We start from the raw sequence: 21,243 nt of genomic DNA on the forward strand, positions 1-21,243 counted from the left end.
GTATCTTGGGCACCATGCCCTTTCAGAGTAACACTCATTGTAGATGGAGCTAGTCCAATGTATTTAAATACTTTTTTGATGTCTAGGGAAAGAGCTACATGTGGTGGTGTTTGTGGTGTAGCTCATAGTGAGGCACAGCATTAATGGATTTGCGATTATCTTTCCAAGGATCTTACACTCTGTATTGAGAAGGGAAAGTGGCCTTAAGGAGCGCACTTCCAGTGGGTAACAGTCCGGCTTGGGGAGAACTACTCTCAGCACCTCTCCTAAAGACATGGGTAAAGTTCCTTTATCTTTTGCAAGCTGAAACATCTGAAGTGGCCTTAAGGTAAGAATCATTCTATGGGACAAGTAAAACTCCAGAGATTCCATCCGTTCCCCAGGGTTTTGTTGTGTGCCATCTGGCCAGTTACAAGCCAGGCCTTGTCAACAGTTCGCCCAGAGAGTGGTGCTGCAAGGGGTCCAGTCATACGTTCGGTAATCTGTCTAGATAGTCCTGTAATAGAGGCCTCTCATGTCTTTCCCTCTCCTTATAGAGGAGTCTGTCAGCATCTTGTCAGAGCAGCCAAGCTGGAGTAGGCCTTTCTCTGTCTCCAGGTTGTTTGGCTACAAACTCTACATAACCCAGTTGTCCAAGCCTGTCCACTAGTGCTCTATGGTCTGCCCTAGGAGTAGGGAGCTCATCTGCATTTCATGTGCTCTCTCCTCCCCGCACCTCTGCCTCATGTATGACATTCTCTTGACCCAAGACATTGGGTTACAGTGTGAGCTTCACCATACTTGGTCTCGCCCAGTTTTAAAGGAAACCCCTTAACCCCTCTTTTGGATGCTGTTCTATCATTTTCTCCAAAAAACTAGGTGATGTGTGAATCTGCTGTCTCACTGAATATGTTATAATGCAAGGCCTTTGTGGGTAACCTCAAATTGGGTATCGATGCATGCCATCTGCCCTAATATATCGTCAGCTTGAGAGGGACTGTGGTCAGAGAGCATGCGGCCTAAATATTCAGTGGCATAAACAAATGGAACTATGTCAAGATTACAAAGGAAAATATCTGTTTTAATGTGCAATTGGTGGACTGGTGAAAATAATGATGTTTCCCTCTTGAGGGGATACATGGTCAATCAAACGTTTCTTTGGTGTGTTTTCTTTATATTGTTGCTATCTAAATGGAATGAGCATGTCCTTTGGTAATAGGACAGAATACTGCACCCTTTGCTGGGTTGTTTCATCCTTCTGATAAGGCAGAATGTAAGTAATAAACAGCAAAAGGTAATGTTTGAAAATACTTAAAGTAATCTGATGGCTGCAAAGCTATTTAAAAACTTACAAATAACATCTATATTACATGTGCTCTAATATTCTTAAAATATTCAACCCTCTCATAGCAGTCACTTGCTGAAAATACAGAAAACATTGCAATTCTGTTCACTGACATACGCTGCCGGTCATGATACCTAAAGAGGAATGACTGAAAGCATTTTAATACTTACAACATACTGAAGTTCAACACCTAAAAATATTATCATAATAGTCATGACTACGATCCAGATAATACAGTTCCACCTCCAATATAGTTCCATCTCCACGGCAACCTTCCTGGACGAATGGAAACATGCAGAGATCAGACCCCTCCTAAAGAAACCCTCAGCTGACCCCAGTAGCCTCAAAAACTACAGACCGATCTCCCCACTCCCCTTCACGGCCAGAGTGCTAGAGAAAGCCATCAACCAACAGCTCACCGACTACCTCAAACGAAACCACCTTCTTGACACCTCACAATCAGGATTCTGGTCCAAGCACAGCATGGAGACTGCACTGATCGCCGCCACTGACAACATCACAACGCTCCTCGACCGAGGAGAGCCGGAAGCTCTGATTCTTCTAGATTTCTGCCTTCCTCCCTTCATTTCTACACCCAAGAACTTTACCTTCGGCAAACCCGAATAATCCTCCTTCAGCCGAACCCTGTTCAACATCCACATGATCCCCCTTGCATACATCTTCAGATCCTATGGGCTCAATATAGTCTCCTACGCCGACAGCACTCAACTAATCCTCTACCTCACTGTAGACCCCTCACAATGCCAAAGCCAACTTCCGCAATGCCACGACCAATGTAGTAACATGGATGAAAAACATCTGCCTCAAACTAAACGCTGACAAAATCGAAGTCCTGATTTTCAGGAGGAACAACTCCATGTGGGTCCAAGGCTGGTGGCCACAGAACTCAGACCAACGCCCTCTTCATCAGACCAAGAACGAAACCTCAGCATCATCCTCGACTGCTAACTATACATGAATCGACAAGTAAACTCTGTCGGCTCCTCCTGCTTCTACATCCTTGGTATGCTCTGCCGAATCTTCAAATGGATCCCCACCGACTCCAGAAAGATAATCACGCATGCCGTGGTCTTCAGCCACCTCGACGGTGGCTCTCTACACCAGTGTGTCATCCCAGCTACTTAATAGACTCCAGACTTTACAGAACACTGCAGCCAGATTCATCCTCAACCTCCCCAAGCACTCAAGCTTCACCCCACACCTCAAGAACCTCCACTGGCTCCTCATTCAGAAGAGGTGGCAATTCAAAATACTCACGCTCGCACACAAGGCTTTCCACAACCTAGGTTCGTCCTACATCAACCTTCGACTGAGCTTCTATGCCCCAGCAAGACAACTACCCTCTGCCTAGGTAAACCTCACGCTCACCCCCTGAATCCATTGAGCCGCAGCGGAGGCCACATCTTCTCCTACACAGCAGCCAAGTCCTGGAACAGCATGCCCCTCTACCTCCGAACAGCTTCCTCCGTGGTGGATATGAGAAAGAGACTCAAGACGTGGCTTCTCAAAGGAGACCCGGCATCCTCGGTGTCCAGATACCCTTAGAGGTAATGGCGCTGTGCTTTACAAATGCTATGATTGATTGATTGATTGATAGACAGTTCCGAAAGGCATTGAAAACAAGGTAATATCTAATGAACTAATGTTAAACCAAGACTAATACTAACCTTCATCCTAAGTCTGTCTGTAGCCCTCAGCCGAGCGCTAGGGCAAGAGAATATCTAATGTACTAATTATAAACATTTGGCTAATCCTAACCCTATGCCTAAAGATATCTCTAGCCCGGAGCTGAGATTCTGAGCATAGGCATAATCTCAGCCAAACCCTAAGTCTAATGCTGATCCTAAAGTGATCCCTAGCTTTGTTCCATCACTCTGAAACTAACACTAACCCTAAGCCCTGAATTTAAGTCTCATACTAGCCTTTCTTTAAAGAAAAACTCATAACATGTGCCTTGTTCATAAAGAATTTCCAAATTAAAGTATTTCATGTTTATGTTTTCAATATTTGTGTCCTGGATGTTTTCTGCACACTTTATCGAATTGTGATTTAAGTGCAATTGATTGTAATACAGAGTAGAGACTTCGCTTTTCTAGATTAAGTTCAAGCTCTTAATAAATATTATTGTGTATGTTGTGTTTGTTGCAAAGGTTAATTCACTGTTTAACATTGTTTGCTGGATTACTAGGCTAGTTTTGTATCCCACATATACCAACTCTTGGTCTCAATGAAATCCACAATATATTTGCCTATTTGAGCTAAAGAAAAGTATACGATTTTCATCAAACACCAGTCTGGCACAACATCTTTGTACTAAATTTCTTTGTACGTTTTTAACTTCCTGAAAACTCTAGGAGCACAGTTTGTTTTCCACTTGGGCTCAAGAGTTTCACGCTTGGTTTTGTAAATGTTCAGATTTAAAGACTGTTTAATCTGCTTTCATATGGCACAACCACTCAGCCCCATAGCACCAATTTCCAGCTCATTCTAAGATGGGTGTCCCTTGTAGGCCAGGGGGAAGGAATCTATGCTAGATTTTCAGATGTTTTGGATAACCACTCACTATGTGAGCAAGTTCCATTTCAAATCATAACGTACATTTATCCAGTGTGCATAGCCAGAAAATCGAGACTGGGTCCTTTAATACCTGTGTAGTGTATTCCTCCTCTAGGCCAAATTACTACAAACACACTACTTCAAGCAAACTATTTCCCAGATAGTAACTCAGTGCAATACAGTCCTCTACTCCCCTACTCTATGACACTCAGCCACTCTGTGACATAAAAAAAATCACTCAGCTCCATTCTACAGCTAAACAGAATACTCAGTGGCTATCACCGATATTCTAGGCCACAAGATTCCACTCTCCTGACTGCAGACCACATCCTCTTCAGTTCATAACCACTCTCTTGACTGCATAAAATAATATGCAAATTTAGTCTGTCATAGTTGATGATTTGTGTGCAGAGTTTACTTCACTGTTTGTAAGTATTTACCCTTTTTATACCACTTTTGTTTCAGACTGAACTGTACTCTAGTGCTTTTAATTACTAGTGTTATTATTACTTATTTCGGTCAACTTCAGAATGATGATCCAAGTGTGTGTTCACGTTTTCTGTATTTGACAAGAGGATACATTGTTTTAGTAAGACTTTGGGCCTGATTATGGGTTTGGCTGTTGGACCGCCATACCACTAAGGTGGCGGTCCCAAAAAGACTGCCAAGTGGATGGTCTCGCTCCAACTGTATTACATTACCTCTGGCCCAGTGGCGATGTACCTGATGGTGATGGACCGGTGGGGATGCGGTCAGCAAAACAAGGTATATTTTTCCATTTGTGTTGATGCAGGTGTGTACAGTTTGACCAAAATGTACACATATGCATGACACATGTAAACATATTTTGTACATGTACCATTCCATTGCTGGAGACTAGGCCATAAATTCCCAGTCCAGTCAATGGCAGAAAAATGCGAAAGGTACTTACCTGTATTTAATTTTTTTGGGTGAAGTTGCTGCTGTTAAAGGGGGGGGGGGTTGGATGTATGTTTGAGATAAAGGATACTGCGTAGTCAGTAAAGGTGTTATAGACTGCCCTGCCTCAAGTGAAGGGCAAGGTGGGTGGTCTATTAATGAAGTGATACTACTGGCCTCTCCGCGAAGACTGTTCTGGCTCTACTGGCAAAGAAAAACAAAGTAATTCTGCCTGGTAAACATAAGCAGGTGTTTTCCCAGATCTAAGTGCCAAAGCCCATCAATAGACAAAAATGCTTGGAATGATAAATTAGCTGTTTATATTGACATTTGTAATTCAGGCTCTATTCCCTTGCTATTTACTTCTAATGCTTCACAATTCCGTACTACATTCCTTTGAATCCAGACTTATTGGCATTGCCAATGCTTCTTTTTATTGCAAGGCACAAGCAACAATAAAGACATGATAAAACAAGTATTGACTAAGCCAAAAGGCTGACTCCCAGTGGCAGATATACTGGATTTGCCAATGCTTGTTTTTCAATCAATCAATCAATCAGTTAATTTGTAAAGCGCGCTACATACCCGTGAGGGTTTCAAGGCGCTGGTTGGGGTGCTGCTACTGCTCGAAGAGCCAAGTCTTGAGTAGTTTTCTGAAGGAAAGAAGTTCCTGGGTCTGTCGTAGATCCGGCGGGAGGGTGTTCCAGGTCTTGGCAGCTAGGTAAGAGAATGATCTGCCACCGGAAGATTTGCGTTGGATGCGGGGGACGGAGGCGAGGGCGAGGTTAGCGGAGCGGAGATGCCGGGTAGGGGTGTAGAAGCTAAGTCTGTTGTTCAGGTATGATGGTCCGGTGTTGTGGAGTGCCTTGTGTGCGTGGGTGAGGAGCTTGAAGGTGATCCTCTTGTTGACAGGGAGCCAGTGAAGGTCTCTTAGGTGGGGGGTGATGTGGCAGTGGCGAGGGATGTTGAGGATGAGTCGGGTGGAGGCGTTTTGGATGTGTTGGAGAAGTTTAGATGAGATACTGGTGTGGAGGGCGTTGCCGTAGTCGAGTCTGTTGCTGACGAGGGCCTGGGTTACTGTTTTTCTTGTTTCTGTTGGGATCCATTTGTAAATTCTGCAAAGCATGCGGAGGGTGTTGTAGCAGGAGGAGGAGACGGCGCTGACCTGCTTTGACATGGAGAGTGAGGAGTCGAGGGTGAAGCCGAGGTTTCGTGCGCTGTCGGTGGGCGTCGGTGGGGGACCCAGCGTGGACCGCCACCATGAGTTGTCCCAGGCGAAGGGTGTGCACCCAAGGATGAGGACCTCTGTTTTGTCCGAGTTCAGTTTTAGCCGGCTGTCTCTCATCCAGTCGGCGATGGCTTTTAGTCCCTCGTGGAGGTTAGTTTTGGCGGTTTGTGGGTCCTTGGTGAGGGAGAGGATGAGTTGGGTGTCGTCGGCGTAGGAGATGATGTTGAGGTTGTGCTGACGGGCCACTTGTGCGAGGGGGGCCATGTAGATGTTGAACAGCGTTGGGCTGAGGGATGAGCCCTGGGGTACGCCGCAGATGATGTTGAAGGATTTGGATTGGTACGGGGGGAGGCTGACTCTTTGGGTTCTGCCGGCGAGGAAGGATGCAGTCCATTCGAGGGCCTGGTCCTGGATTCCTGCTGCGTGGAGGCAGGATTTTAGGGTGTGGTGACATACGGTGTCAAAGGCGGCTGATAGGTCTAGGAGGATGAGGGCTGATGTTTCTCCATTGTCGAGGTGGCTTCTGATATCGTCTGCGGTGGCAAGGAGGGAGGTTTTGGTGCTGTGGTTGCATCTGAAGCCAGACTGGGAGGGGTCAAGGATGTTGTTGTCTTCGAGGCACCGAGTGAGCTGAGTGTTGACGATTTTCTCGATTACCTTTGCCGGGAACGAGAGCAGAGAGATGGGCCGGAAGTTTTTCTGGTCCTTGGGGTCCGCCTTTGATTTTTTGAGAAGGGCGTTGATTTCGGCATGTTTCCGGCTGTCCGGGAATCTTGCAGTTTCGAAGGAGATGTTGATGGCTTTCCGTAGGTGTGGTGCGATGGCCATGTCTGCTTTGTTAAAGATGTGGTGTGGGCAGGGGTCTGATGGTAATCCGGAGTGGATGGAGTTCATGGTCTTGTGGGTTTCGTCATCGTTGATGTTGGTCCAGGAGGTCAGTCGGCTGGAGCGAGTGGAGTTTGTAGTGGATGGGGTAAGAGCGTCTGGAGTGTGAGGGGAGTTGAAGCTGTTGTGGATGTCCGTGATTTTTCAGTGGAAGGCGGTTGCTAGGGCGTCGCAAAGTTCTTGGGAGGGGGTGATGTTGACAGTGGCGTTAGGGTTGGAGAGTTCTTTTACGGTGCTGAAAAGTTCTTTGCAGTCGTTGTTTTCTAGGTGGGTTTTGATGGAGGATCTTTTTGCTAGCCTGATGAGTTGGTGGTGTTTGCGTGTGGCATCCTTGAGGGCCGTGTGGTTGTCTGGAGTTTACTCATTTACTCCTAAGAATGTCTTTAAAGTGGTTTTGGAAAATTACACAATTACATGTGTTAGTGATCTAGTCAATGCATTTTAGGATATTTAATCGTGCAATACTGTTGATGGTTCAAAAAGTGCGTAATGAAAACAACCTTATGCACAAACATTAATCTGTTTTTCAGCTTTGTTCGGAACTAAACCAGCCGACCTTGCCAAATATTCGGAAATGGAAAGGCCCCAAAGGATCTTGGAAGGCAGTTGTTTCCGAGAAGTCTACAGGCCAGCTGCACAAGGTACGTCCATCTTGAACCCTCGGCCCTTCACCCACTTTTGTGTGCAGGAACGCAGGATTGCGCCAAGAACGCGTTTATAATTTATCTGGCACATTGCCCTCTCTTGTGTTGTGTTTTGGCCCACACTTGTTGTCCAAGACAATATGTTGTAGGCTGAATGCCTGTGGTTTGTGCATCTTGACCTTGAGAATATGTGCTTTTTCTGTTCGAATTAATAGGCACCAGCAGGATTTTCCTCTCTACATGACCTGAACAAGGGTGGGCGGGAGAGGGGCTGGAGGTTAGATGGGGTAGTCCAGGAACTCGCAGACCACCGCCTAATTGAAGAAACAGGCATTTGCCAATTTTATAGTCTCGTAAAATCAAGTGCTCAGCCTCACAGAACCCAGGCACTGTTTATTTTGTTACAGGATCCGCTCTTTTGTGTCCTTTGATAGTAGACAAGCGCATAAATATTGCAAGGCTATAAAATGATAAGGTTTCGTGTAATCCTGTTCAACAGAGATAGCCATACACTATTACTTTGTCTAATGAAAATGCTGATGTTTTATTGTGTTTTTCTGAAGGGTCAAACCGCAGTACAACCGAAAGCATAACAAAGTCGCACGAAGTCATATCAAATGGTATGCCACAGGTGTAACCATGTTAACATTCTTTCATGCGAGACATCCTGACGTCGATTCACCAAAATGGCAAGACTGACGAAAACGATCGGACGCACCCCCTAAAACACTAGAGACAGTAGCCTCCAGTTTCCTCCAGCGAGCCTTGGAACAGGGAGGTATAGAGCTGAGGCTAGGGTATCAATGGGCAGGACCCCAAGGAGTGGAAACTGCTGAAAGTAAACACACAGCCTTGTCTGCATTTTTAGGAATAACTTTAGTCGGTTTGCTAGTTTCATGCAAACAAAAAATCATAAATAAACATGAAAATCCACATAGATGTGTTTTGGGTCAGGTCTCTTCATCTGCTGTTTAACTGTCATTCACAATTTGCGTCCACTCACCACAGCCAGTGGTTAATTTGAGTTGGTGGTTGCTTTTGGGATGCACTGGCGCTTATTTTTGGGGCCGGGCACTCATTTTTCTGCATCAAATATGTCCCAAGTGCAATAGAGGGAAAAATACACAGGTTGGAAAGACGAAAGAAGAGAAAGACAGCAAAACCGTCACAAAGGAAGAAAGAAGGAACCTGCAAGAGCAAGAAAAAGCATCAGAGAGTGCCTGGGAGTGGATTAAAGACAACCAGCCTGGTATCCTGGACGCCAAACTATATTTGCATCAGTCGCCAGCTTCTAACCAGAGTTTCAGGCACCGGCACTCTCTTTCACAAATTAGGTACTGACCACAGCATTATGAGGCAATGGACAAGCCCACTTCAGTGATTGGTTTTCTCGCTCTGTGACAGATGAAACAGATTTGCTTCATCACATCTACACGCCCACCTAAAAAGGACTGCTCTTTAATGCCAGGCTTGGCTCTTCCTTATATCATGTTACCCCCAAGCCGAATATTTAAAATGAGATCAAGTAGGACAATATAAGGTACATCAGAGGGAGGGAGGGAATGCAGGACTGACTGTGATTTGGAGATTTGATTACTGTTAAGTAATCCAAGTATTACTTCCTTATTTGCCTTCGTTGTCCCAGTCCTTACTAATGAGGATATACCTAAGCCATCCTCTCTTATATAGTCACGCAAAATAAAGAATACCTGAGACATATCATATGGCACACCCAATGTATTTTTTCATGATTCAATTCAATCCAAGACTGCCAAAAGAACCCCTAAACCAAACGCAATGGAACTGGACCCCTCTAACTGGAGTCTTTAGTGTGATACAGATGTAATTGGAGAGGCCCAAGTAGTCGCGTTACAAATGTCCTTGAATGACACACCCTTATATGCTGCTCATGATGCTGACATGGCCCATGTAGATTTCCCCATAACTGAGCCTAAGGGGGAGGCATCACAAGAATGATAACCCAGCAACACCGTTTGCTTAACCCACCTGCTTCAAGTGGAAGAGTTGGGGAAAAGACCCCTGTTACCAGTTACAAAAGTTACAAAAAGAAACTGAACCTTTCTATACTCAGATGAACTAACCCTGTAAGCGGATATCGCGACCCTCTCCCAGAACTCACCCATCAACACTACCGACACTAAAGCAGCGACCCGCAACTTCAGGCAATGTGCCAATACTCTCGCCCCAATCAAGAATCCCTCCAATAGACGCATTGACAGAAAGGCCTTCTGGTTTACTGCCAACCTCCACGAATCTAAGCAAAGCTGCCGAAGACTCGAAAGTAGAGTGGCGCCAAGATCAGACTCTGGACAACCACACAGCCTTCAAAAACACCATCCACAGACACCACCAACTCATCTGAGCCGCCAAAAGAACCGCCTTCAAAGACCGAATCCACAACAACGCACACAGCCACAGGGAGCTCTTCAACGTTGTGAAGGAACTCTCCAACCCCAGCTCCAGCATCAACTACATCCCGCCATCCCAAGACCTTTGCCACTCCCTAGCCTCCTACTTCCACCGCAAGATTGCAGACATCCACGACAGCTTCAGCACCCAGACCCCCCGGCAACCGCCAACACCACAGATTCACGTTCGCCCAACCTCCTGCTCTCCTGGACCCCCGTCAACGACAACGACACTATCGAAATCATGAACACCATCCACTCCGGCTCTCCATCTGACCTCTGCCCTCACAACATCCTCAACAAAGCAAGCTCCGTCATCGCACCCCAACTACGGAAGATCATCAACAGCTCCTTCGAGTCCGCCACCTTCCCGGGGAGCAGGAAACATACTGAGATTCAAGCCCTCCTCAAATAACCCAAGGTAGACCCAAAGGACCTCCAGAACGTCCGCCCTATCTCCCTGCTCCCCTTCTCGGCAAAAGTCATTGAGAAGGCCATGAACAGACAACTAACCTGCTTCCTAGAGGAGAACCGCACCCTAGACCCTTCCCAATCCGGATTCCGCAGCAACCACAGCACCGCAACCGCCCTCATCGCAGCCACTGACGACATCAGAACCATACTGGACAGCGGCGAAACCGCGGCCCTCATCCTCCTGGACCTCTCGGCCGCGTTCGACACTGTCTGCCACCACACCCTACGCTCACACCTCAGCAATGCTAGAATCCGCGACAGAGCCCTGGACTGGGTCACCTCCTTTCTCACCGGCAGGTTCAGGGAAAAAAGCAGGCAAAACAATATCTTCATTTAAAAGACAAGGTGAAGCCACTTTTTGGATGGAAAGCTGGGTCAGTTCTGAGCACTACCTTGTCTAGAAAGAAGCTGAGGTATGATTCGTCTACCAGAAAAGCCCCAGTCTCCCACAACTGTCTGCCAGACGTAATAGCCACTAGAAAAAAACACTTTGAATGTCAACAAAGTCAAAGGGACCAAGTCTGGTGGCTCAAAGGGGGAACCCTGAAGATCTCTAAAGACTAACAGGGGATCCCAGCTTGGAATGGGAGAGTGAATTGTCAGCCTCGTATTTGCAAAGCGTTTGAGCAATTTAACAACCAATCTCTAGAACCTCCGCGCCCCTAAAGCCCTAGTAGTAGCCCATTGACCATGCAAGGTGGAAAACAGCAAGTCCAAGTATAAAACCATCCCTCAAGAATTCTAAAATAAGGGTAGGAGTACAGGAGACAATCTTCTTGAACTGCACTATACTTCAAAAGTTATACAACTCCAACAGGTAGCAATGTGACTCCAAGCTTTCTTTGAAGGGCTTAAGGTACAGAATCTGGAAAGCTGAGAATTCAGTTTCGTGGCAAACATGTCTATCCAAGAAACCCCACATTTGTGACTGATCTGTTGGAAAATTACTGGAGTGAGACTCATCAAAAGGGAGTGGTCAATTGATCTGTGAGCCCATTCTCCCTCCCTGGAAGATGGATCGACTCCAGAGAGAGGGGATTGGAATCCATCCAGGAACCTATTTCCCGGGTCTAGGCTGCTAGGGCAACAACTTGTGTTCACCTTGGTGATTTATTTCAGCCTTGGCCACCTGACTGTCTGTCTTTATCTGTACTGCCTGGTTGTGAACCAGCAGGAGCAAGCTTTGAGAGCCCTGAATATAGCTGCAGTTCTCTCCAGTTCAGAGAGTTCTTTCTCTCCTCTAAAGCCTAAAGACCCTGGACTGAGTGAGTCTCTAAAACAGCTTCCCATCCCTTCAGGCTGGCATCTATAGTGATAATCATTGGATCCGGAATAACCAGAGAAAGACGCCTGCTCAGATTTTCTAGAATTAGCCACCAGTTCAGCTCCTGTCACAAAGGTTCCAACACTCGTACACCTGAGACCAATGATTCCAGTGTTCCAAGAGGTGCCAAACCAGAGGAAACAAATGTAGCCTGGACCAAGGGAAGTTGCCAGATAGGATGACAATCCTCCCTGGACTCCCAGCCATTCTCTTACTGTTGGTAAGTCCTTCGTTAATAAATTGTTGAGCCTCTGAGTCAATTTCAGGTTCCTGTGATCTGAGAGAAACATTTTTGCTTCCTGTGTTCGAAATACAGCCCCTATATATTGGAGTTCATGAGATGGTTTCAGCCTGGATTTTTTTGAAATTCAACAGAAACCCATGCTCCTGAAGGACTCTGTACAGCCTGAACATGAAGATGTACCTTGGAAAAAGTAGATGCAAAGATTAGTAAGTTGTCAAGATATGGAAACAGATTAATGCCCTGTTCATGAAAAAAAAACACTAAGATAGCTGGTACTTTAGTGAAGACTTGAGGTGCTAAGAATAGTTCAAGAAGGCCGTACTCTAAACTGGTAATTGTTTCCTTCCACACAAATACGCTGAAATCTCAGAAAATGCTCATGAATAGGGATATTCAGATATGCATCCAGCAAATCGAGACATGCCAAAAAATCTCTCAGAGTAATTAATGGAAACATTAACTGTAAGGTCACCATTTTGAAGAGCCTGCACTGAGGATAACCATTCAGTCTCTTGAGATCTAGAATATGTCTGAATTCTCCAGAAGGAATTTTCACAAAAACAGAATTGAATAAACACCCCCTCCACCTGGGAACAGGGATTATGGCAGCTTTTGCTAATACATCCTCAATACCCTGAAGAATACCTCTTCTCATCTGAGGATTAAGAGGAACAGGCGTGCTTACAAACAATTATTCTGGAGAAGTAAGATGGCTCTGTAAACACTATATCAAAATGAGATAAAGTGTGCACAGAGTCCAGGGGTTCCCCAGAGGCTTAACAGGGGCTAAAGTAGATAATGCTAATGCTCTCTTTTGTGGTAGTGTGGTCGAGCAGTTAGGTTTATCAGGGGGTAGTGCAAAGCATTTGTTGTACACACACAGACAATAGAATCAGGACACACTCCATGACTTAACTCCAGACCAATGTTTTTTAATATAGCAAAAATATATTTTCCTAATTTATTTCTAGAACCACAAGATTTAAGTTGCAGGTAAGTACATTAATAAATACGTATTTCACAAAAGAATAAATATCACTTTGATTGGAATCGTTAAGTTGTACAGTTTTTTAGGAAATGGCAATAATCTGTTTAAAAAGTTGACACTGCAATTTTCAGAACAGTTCCTGGGGGGGAGAGAAGTTAGTATGTGTTATAGCTGAGTATAACACTTACAGTTCCATTCTCCTGGGGTTAGGAAGTCCACAGGTTGGGTTTCAAGCCAACCCCAAACACTCACCACCGGCAACACGGGGCCTGCCGGGTGCAGTGCAGAGGTCAAAGTTGAGGCAAACTTAACATTGGCTCCTATGGAGACCAGGGTCACTCAGTTGATATCTGCTGGCAGGAAAGTACCTTCATCTTCGGAGGGCAGACCTGGGGTGTTTAGAGGAGCACTGGGGTTGGGGGCACAAGTAGGCACCAAACACACAACCTCAGAGGCACAGGGGTGGCCAGGTCCAGGGTGCATAAAAAGAGCATCGGGCTCCCAATACTTTCCTATGAGAGGACCCTGGGGATCACTTCGATGCTGCAAGCTGGATCCAGGGGGTTGGTTCGGGAAAAGCACAGACTGGACAAGTAGGAGGGCCGCCTGCTGACCGTTGCTGCACCGTTGGTCGGGTTCTCCAAGGCCTGAGGGCTGCAGGTGCTGTGTACCTTTAGGCGTCGGATATCTTCGCCCAAAGCTTTCGCAGTCGGGGGTCCTCTGGATTCACACTGCAGGTGTCGTTGTGAGGGGCAGGCAAGGTCAACCCAGGGTGGGCACTTGCTCAGAATTTCCTGGGGATCCTCTCTAGTCAGTTGGGCAACCTGGACACGGGCCATGGGCGTATGGTGCAGAGTGGTCAGGACTCACGGATCAAGGGAGGCTCTGGAGTCCTTAGGTGTAGTTTCTTCTTGGACAGGGCTGCTGTTCACGGGAGTTCTTGGTCCTTTGCAATGCAGGGCAGTCCACTGGAGCTTGGCAGAGGTCACTGATCCCACAGGATGCGTCACTTTCTTGTTGCAGGTTCTCTGAAGCAGGAGACAGGCCGGTAGGGCTAGAGCCAAGTTTTGCATCTTCCTTCTTCTCTGCTTGGGGTTCAGCATAGCAGCCCTTCTTCTTTCTCGTGCGGTTGCCAGGAATCAGATGACTTGGGTTTAGGGGAGCCCTTAAATCCTGGATTTAGGCATATTACAGGGGTCAGAGGGCAGTAGACAATGGCTACTGTCCCTGAGGGTGGCTACACCCTTCCTGTGTCCACTTCCTGTGGGAGGGGTACACAAACCTAACCCTATTGGTCCCTGTACTCCAAACTAAGGTGGAGGATTCTGCAGGGAAGAGGTCACCTCAGCCCCCTGGACACCTAGGGGTAGTCCTAGCTGTGGTGGTCACTCGTCCCTGTTTTCCCTAATTCTCCCCCTGGTCATTCCGCCAAAAGTGGGGCTTTGTCCAGGGGACGGGGACGGGCAACTCCACCAGCGGGTGTGCCCTGGGGCACTGTAAGAAGAGGCTTGAGCCTTTGAGGCCCACCACCAGGTGTTACAGTTCCTGCAGGGGGGAGGTGTGAAGAACCTCCACTCAGGGCAGGCTTTGTTTTTGGCCACAGAGAGCACAAAGGCTCTCACCCCATGTGGTCAGAAACTCATCTGTAAGTGGCAGGCTGGCACAAACGGTCAGTCCTGCACTAACAGTTTGGCTAACATACAGAGGGCATCTAAGAGATGCCCTCTGGGTCCATTTTTCAATAAATCCCACACTGGCATCAGTGTGTGTTTATTGTGCTGAGAGGTTTGATCCCAAACTTCCCAGTATTCAGTGAAGCCATTATGGAGCTGTGGAGTTCGTAACAACAACTTCCCAGACCATATACTCAATATGGCTACACTGCACTTATAATGTCTAAGAATGGACTTAAACACTGTAGGGCCTATTGCTCATGCAGCTGTGCCCTCACCTGTGGTATAGTGCACCCTGCCTTAGGGCTGTAAGGCCTGCTAGAGGGGTGACTTACTTATGCCACAGGCAGTGGTTTGTGGGAATGGCACCCTGAGAGGGGGCCTTTATCGACTTTGCCTTTTCCTCCCCACAGGCACACACAAGCTGCGAAGGCAGTGTGCATGTGCTTTCTGAGGGGTCCCCCAGGGTGGTCTAATACATGCTGCAGCCCTTGGGGACCTTCCATGGCCACAGGGCTCTTGGTACCATGGGTACCTTTTAAAAGGGACTTAACTGTGGGCCATGGGTGTGCCAGTTGTAGAAACAAAGGCACAGATTTTGGGAAAGAACACTGGTGCTGGGGGCCTGGTTAGCAGGATCCCAGTACACTCTCAATCAAAGTTGGCATCAATATTAGGTCAAAGGTGGGGGGTAACTATGCCAACAAGGGCACTTTCCTACACTGAAACTTTATTTTGTAACCTTGACAAATAATGCACTTCACCCAGGCATCTAATATTGATCTTTCCCAATGTCAAAAAAAAAGAAGCTGTCCTCCCACTGGTCCGGCGTAGTCAGGATTTTTGAGTTGCTGGCTGCTGATTGAGACTGGGATTTTTCAGAGGAAGGGAACCCCAACCACGTCCCCTTCCTCGAAAGGTCTAAAAAGAATGGCAAAGTTATAGGCAGCGTACAACTGCCAAACCCACCTTTTTATCAACAATATCTGACAGGGATGCGTCCTCTAAAATACTAGAACCATGAGAATAAAGTCCAGTCATAAGTAAATCCACCTTTACAGAAGAGAGAAACTCCTCCTAAAAATACTCTAATTGGTATCTCTTAGATAGAAACCTAGGAAAGAGAGGCTTCTCATTGTCTTTACATTCCTTCCCCAGAACTTTCTACACTGTGGGATGAAAAGTTAACACCTCTGGCACCTTACGTTAATACTGAGCAAAACAATCTTCCTGCTCGACGGAGTTTGCCTCAGGAAAACCCATATTTTGCCTTAAATGGGAAAGAAGTTCCATAAATTCTGAACTTTTAATGCTGCTGCTCAGTAGCTCAGAGTCATCATCCACAGGATCAGCAAGCTTGGCCTGCTTGGTTCGTGGTTCTTGCACTCCTAATGCAGCTGCCACCTTCTCATTAATCATGTCTTGACGATCCAGAGGAGAAGGAAATTCTGTTCTCCAGGTCCCTACAGCTCCACCACCAACAACTCCGAATCATTGATGTGTCTAAGTTTTAAAGACTGTCTTAAGTCCTTCCTCCTCCATGACTGCAGGCATAATGAAGGAGGTAGCAGAACTACCTGAATTTAATCCTATCAAATCTTGTTGACCAAATCTCACGAGATCTAGAATCTACCAAAAGCTCTTTCAAGCAGATCTCTGCTACTTTCCTGGAATCCAGGCTACCTCAGGTAAGGCCTTATCAGCTCAGAAAAAAGGGAATATACAACAGAATAGAAGAAAAAAGTGGCTAAAGCACAGTTTCCTTCAAAATTATTAATATTCCACGGGAGATTACGGTGGCTAAGCACACTGGCAAAGCACAGCCCCCGTGTTGACTGGGATATGCAGCGTCAGAACCTAAAAGAAATGGGAATGCACTGGGATTCAGCACAGCAATGCCGAAAGACAGGCTGGCTACGTCACTGCCGTATACCCATTCTTCCAGAATAATAGATTATTGCGGGTACTCTGGCTATAGCATAGGTGTGTTCTGATCCCAAAGTAAACGATTATCGAAGGATGTGCTGACTACAGCCACGTCCTCTGCGTACCTAGAAGCACAGGAAGTATCGAAGAATGTGCTTTCTTGAGCACACTTAAGCATGTAGAATGCTTTGAGAATTTACAGCCCTGAAACATTACACACGTACATGGTCGAGCTGCATTCTACTGATGGTGGCAAACACCAATGCATAAAGAAAAAAAATAAAACGAAAAATAAAATACACTTACCAACAATGGACGGTCTCGTCAGAGACAAGAAGAAACAGGCTATGAGGAAGGGGTAGTCCTTCTTTTATCTCAACACCATTAATGGGGGTCTCTCCCTGAGGTGGGTAAAATTGTGCTTTTAATATTATTTTGGATGTCTACATTGGAGGCGGAAGCCTCATTAGTAAGGACTGGGACAAGGAAGACAGATGAGGAGGTAACTATCATGTTTCTTAAAACTAAAAGGGGTTTCCAAAGCTGTTTTAAGTACAGCAGTGCTCTACGAAGCAATAGTGTTCTTATATTAAAATTATATGTGATATGTATACTAAGTTCATGATATCCAGTCACATATAGGTGGTGCCAGGGAAGGTTACAGATGTAACTGGGGCTTGGAGAAGCCTCTCATGGTTTACAATAAGCAAAGGGACTTACTTCAGAGTACTCAATCTGATAGAGACTTCTAGTTGCAGATTCCTTACCTTAGAATTTCCCCCAGGCGTCAGACTGGATCCGGAGATTTTTCTTCGAGCAATACCCTTGCGCGTCGGCAGGTGGCGTCGGTCGACTCTGCGTGCGTCGTTGGCGTCGTGATATTCGTGATGACATCGGGAGTAGTATATAGACGCCACCCTCGCGCAGTGACTTCAGTTCTTTTCTCTCCACGCCACTCGCTGATCCAGAGAAGAGCTACCCTGGCTATTTTTTGTCCAAATTCGTACGTTTTTTCGACTTATTTATGTGAAGCTTTGGTGCGTCGAGGATATCCCTGAAGACCGGGTTTAAGCCATGCGAGGACTGTCATCGGACGATGTCGGTGACGGATCCTCATGGGGTTTGTCTGTGGTGTCTCGAGCGCGACCACAACCCGAAGTCGTGCTCCGAGTGCCAGGCCATGGACCGGAAGGCTTTGAGAGAGCAGTCCGTAAAGCTAACGGCGCTGTACTCAACTCCGCGTAGGTCCCGGTCTCGCTCGAGAGGAAGGTCTCGAGATCGGTTGCGGAGTCCTCACCACTCGTCTTCTTCTAAATCCTCGGGTCAAGGTAAGAAGAAGAAGAAGTCGAAGAAGTTCCATCGTTCTCCAACTTCACCCCGTCACTTGGCCGCCTCGATGCAGGATTAGCGTCCACGCACAAGGCCTCCATCCTCGAAGCCTGCATCTGGATCGGCTCAGTGCTTCCCCAAGTTTCCCGGAGCCGGAGCGACCCCCACCCAGCTTAAAGAGTTTTATGAGGCCATGCGCCTCATATTTCGGCGGTCCGACCCCGATACGGCGCCTTCGGGCCCAAGGGGTTCAGCTGAGGGGCCTTCGGGTTCCGCGCCAGCAGCTTTGGCTTCGTCTCCGGCCACCGAGGTCACCTCCGGATCCGTACGCAGATCCGCACTGGCGCCGGTCACACCCTTGAGACCTTCCCCGGCGCAGGGTCGATTATCGACGCTCCCGACACCGGTGGTGGCCACTATTGACGTCGACCCAATTCTTATCTCCAACGACTCGGAGTCAGAGCAGTGTCGGCCAACGGGCCTTCTGCTTCGATGGGGCTTATTCGCCCCAGGTTGGATTCTGACTCATTTTCTTATGGGTACGAATATGGGGAGGAATTGGATGGGTCCCTGGACCCTTATGAATACCAGGATGACCCTGCTATGGACTGGGCTCAGGAACTGGGCGAAGCCAGTGGTCTGGATACTTCTCCTGAAGCTGGTATGCTGTCTCCTCCTACCGTGGCTACGGCAGAGGGAGCAACTTACGGTATGCTGGTCAGTAGGGCAGCTGAGGTCCTTGGTCTTGAGCTTCCCACTGTTGAGGTCAGGTCTAATCTCCTGATGGAGGTGCTTCAGTCTGGGGCTTCTACTTCAGAACCCCTTTTGCTGTTTAATGAGGCCCTCACCAATATCCTTTTGGGTACATGGTCCAAACACAACACAGGGGCTCCTGTGAATAGGACTATCACACGCCGACCCTAAATTCCTGTCCCAGCACCCCACGCCTGAGAGTCTTGTTATCCAAGCTTCCTCTTCTTCAGGCGCATTCCCTTTCGCACTCCTGGATAGGGAATCCAAAAGGCTGGAACATTTTGGCAAGAATTTGTTTTCTTCCTCCAGCCTCGTGCTGCGGTCTGTGAACACTGCATGCCTTCTGGGCCGCTATACCCACTCTTTGTGGGATACGGTTGCGCAAGTCCTGCCGCAGATACCGGAGGAGGCCTGTGCTATCGTCTCCCAAGCTGTGACCGATGGGAGAGATGCAGCAAAGTTCACAATCCGTTGAGGGCTGGACACGACCAACTCTCTGGGCAGATCGGTTACTACGACGGTGGCCTTACGACACCACGCCTGGTTACGCACCTCTGGTTTTTTGGGGGATGTCCAACAGTCACTCATGGACATGCCCTTTGATGGCTCCCGTCTCTTCGGAGACAAAGCGGACTCGGCCTTGGAGAGATTCAAGGTCCCTATGCCAGAAGTGGGTCGTGGTTGTTATTCCCAATACTTTCTGATACCAAAAATGGACAAGGGCTTATGTCCTATCCTAGACCTTCAGGACCTAAACTACTTCCTCAACAAGGAGGAATTCAGAATGCTCACCCTGGCTCAGATTCTGTCTGCCTTGGACCCAGGAGACTGGATGGTAGTGTTGGACTTGCAGGATGCTTATTTCCACATCCCCATCCTGCCTGCCCACAGACGTTACCTACGATTCGTGGTAGGTCACAGGACTTTCAGTTTACCGTGCTCCCCTTCGACCTTAGCAGCGCCCCTCAGAGGGGTTCACGAAAGTGATGGTGGTGGCTGCAGCTCATCTGCACAGGTTAGGGGTCTCAGTCTTCCCCTACCTCTACGACTGGCTGTTGAAGGCGGATTTGCCCCCGAAAGTCGTCTCCCCTTTCAGACTAGGGCGAACCTCCTGCACTAGCTGAGGTTCACTTTAAACATGCCGAAGTCACACCTGACTTCCTCTCAGTCGCTCCCTTTCATCGGAGCAGCTCTGGACACAGCGCAGTTTTGGGCTTATCCTCACGAAAAACGAGTCCAAGACATCCAGGTTATGATTCCAATCTTTCGGCCTCAGTCTTGGGTTTCGGTCAGACTGACTCTGAGGCTACTGGGCCTCATGGCCTCCTGCATCCTGCTAGTGACACATGCCAGATGGCATATGCGGGCTCTGCAGTGGGACCTGAAGTTCCAATGGGCGCAGCATCAGGGGAATCTCTCCGACCTCTCCAGATTTCGGAGGGGACTGCGAAAGACCTGCAGTGGTGGCTTTCGAATCCGCATTGGGTCCACAGCAGATCCCTCTCCCTTCCCCAACCAGATCTATCTATATTGACAGATGCGTCACTTCTGGGTTGGAGTGGCCACATGGGAGAGGTGGAGATCGGAGGACTCTGGTCTCCGGCGGAGTCTGGGCTCCATATCAATCTGCTGGAACTCCGGGCGATCTGGCTTGCCTTGAAATCATTCCTTCCCTCTCTCAAAGGGAAAGTGGTGCAGGTGTTCATGGACAATACTACCGCCATGTGGTACCACAACAAACAGGGCAGAGTAGGGTCCTGGACCCTTTGTCAAGAGGCACTACGCCTCTGGTCATGGCTGGAACACCAGGGCATTACCCTGATGGTTCAACATCTGGCGGGCTCCCTCAACGCCAGAGCGGACAAACTCAGCTGTCGATACACAGCCGATCATGAATGGCGTCTTCATCCAGAGGTAGTGCAAGGTCTCTTTCAGCAGTGGGGAGAGCCTTGGTTAGATCTGTTCGCCTCTGAAAGAGAACGCGCAATGTCAGCTGTTTTGCACGTTGGAGTTTGCAAGGCAGCACGTGCTCAGAGACGCTTTTCGTCTCGAGTGGAACTCCGGCCTCCTGTACGCCTTTCCGCCTATACTTCTTCTGCCCAGAGTTCTCCAAAAAATCAGGAACGACCGGGCCCAAGTCATCTTGGTGGCTCTGGACTGGGCACGGAGAGTATGGTATCCAGAGCTATTGAGCATGTCCATCGATCCTCCACTCAGACTGCCTCTTCGGGCGGATCTTCTGTCACAGCAACAGGGGACGGTTCTTCACCCGAACCTGTCCAACCTCCGCCTTCACGCGTGGAGATTAAGTGGCGCCAGTTGGCGGCTTTTGCCCTTCCATCCGAAGTCTGCAATGTTATCTTGGCAGCCAGGCGTCCATCAACCAAAACTGTATACGCCTGTCATTGGAATAAATTTGTGGCATGGTGTACCAACAAATCTGTTGATCCCCTTTCTGCCCCTCTATCCGAGGTTCTTCTGCCATTCTTTCTTTGTCCCAGCAGGGCTCTGCTTTGGGCACCCTTAA

The 21,243-nt window shown here is 47.7% G+C and overlaps 1 protein-coding gene across 1 annotated transcript in view; it reads left to right on the forward strand.

Moving 5' to 3' along the window:
* The window catches only part of EEPD1 (endonuclease/exonuclease/phosphatase family domain containing 1), a 244,682-nt gene that overhangs the window by 192,399 nt on the left and 31,040 nt on the right, over positions 1-21,243 (forward strand). Inside the window, exon 3 of the mRNA XM_069215531.1 lies at positions 7,463-7,573. Within this exon, the coding sequence (XP_069071632.1) occupies positions 7,463-7,573 (111 nt within the window). The remainder of the gene's footprint in view (positions 1-7,462; positions 7,574-21,243) is intronic.

This window comes from Pleurodeles waltl, chromosome 2_1, assembly GCF_031143425.1.
Source record: "Pleurodeles waltl isolate 20211129_DDA chromosome 2_1, aPleWal1.hap1.20221129, whole genome shotgun sequence".
Classification (NCBI taxonomy): Eukaryota; Metazoa; Chordata; class Amphibia; order Caudata; family Salamandridae; genus Pleurodeles; species Pleurodeles waltl.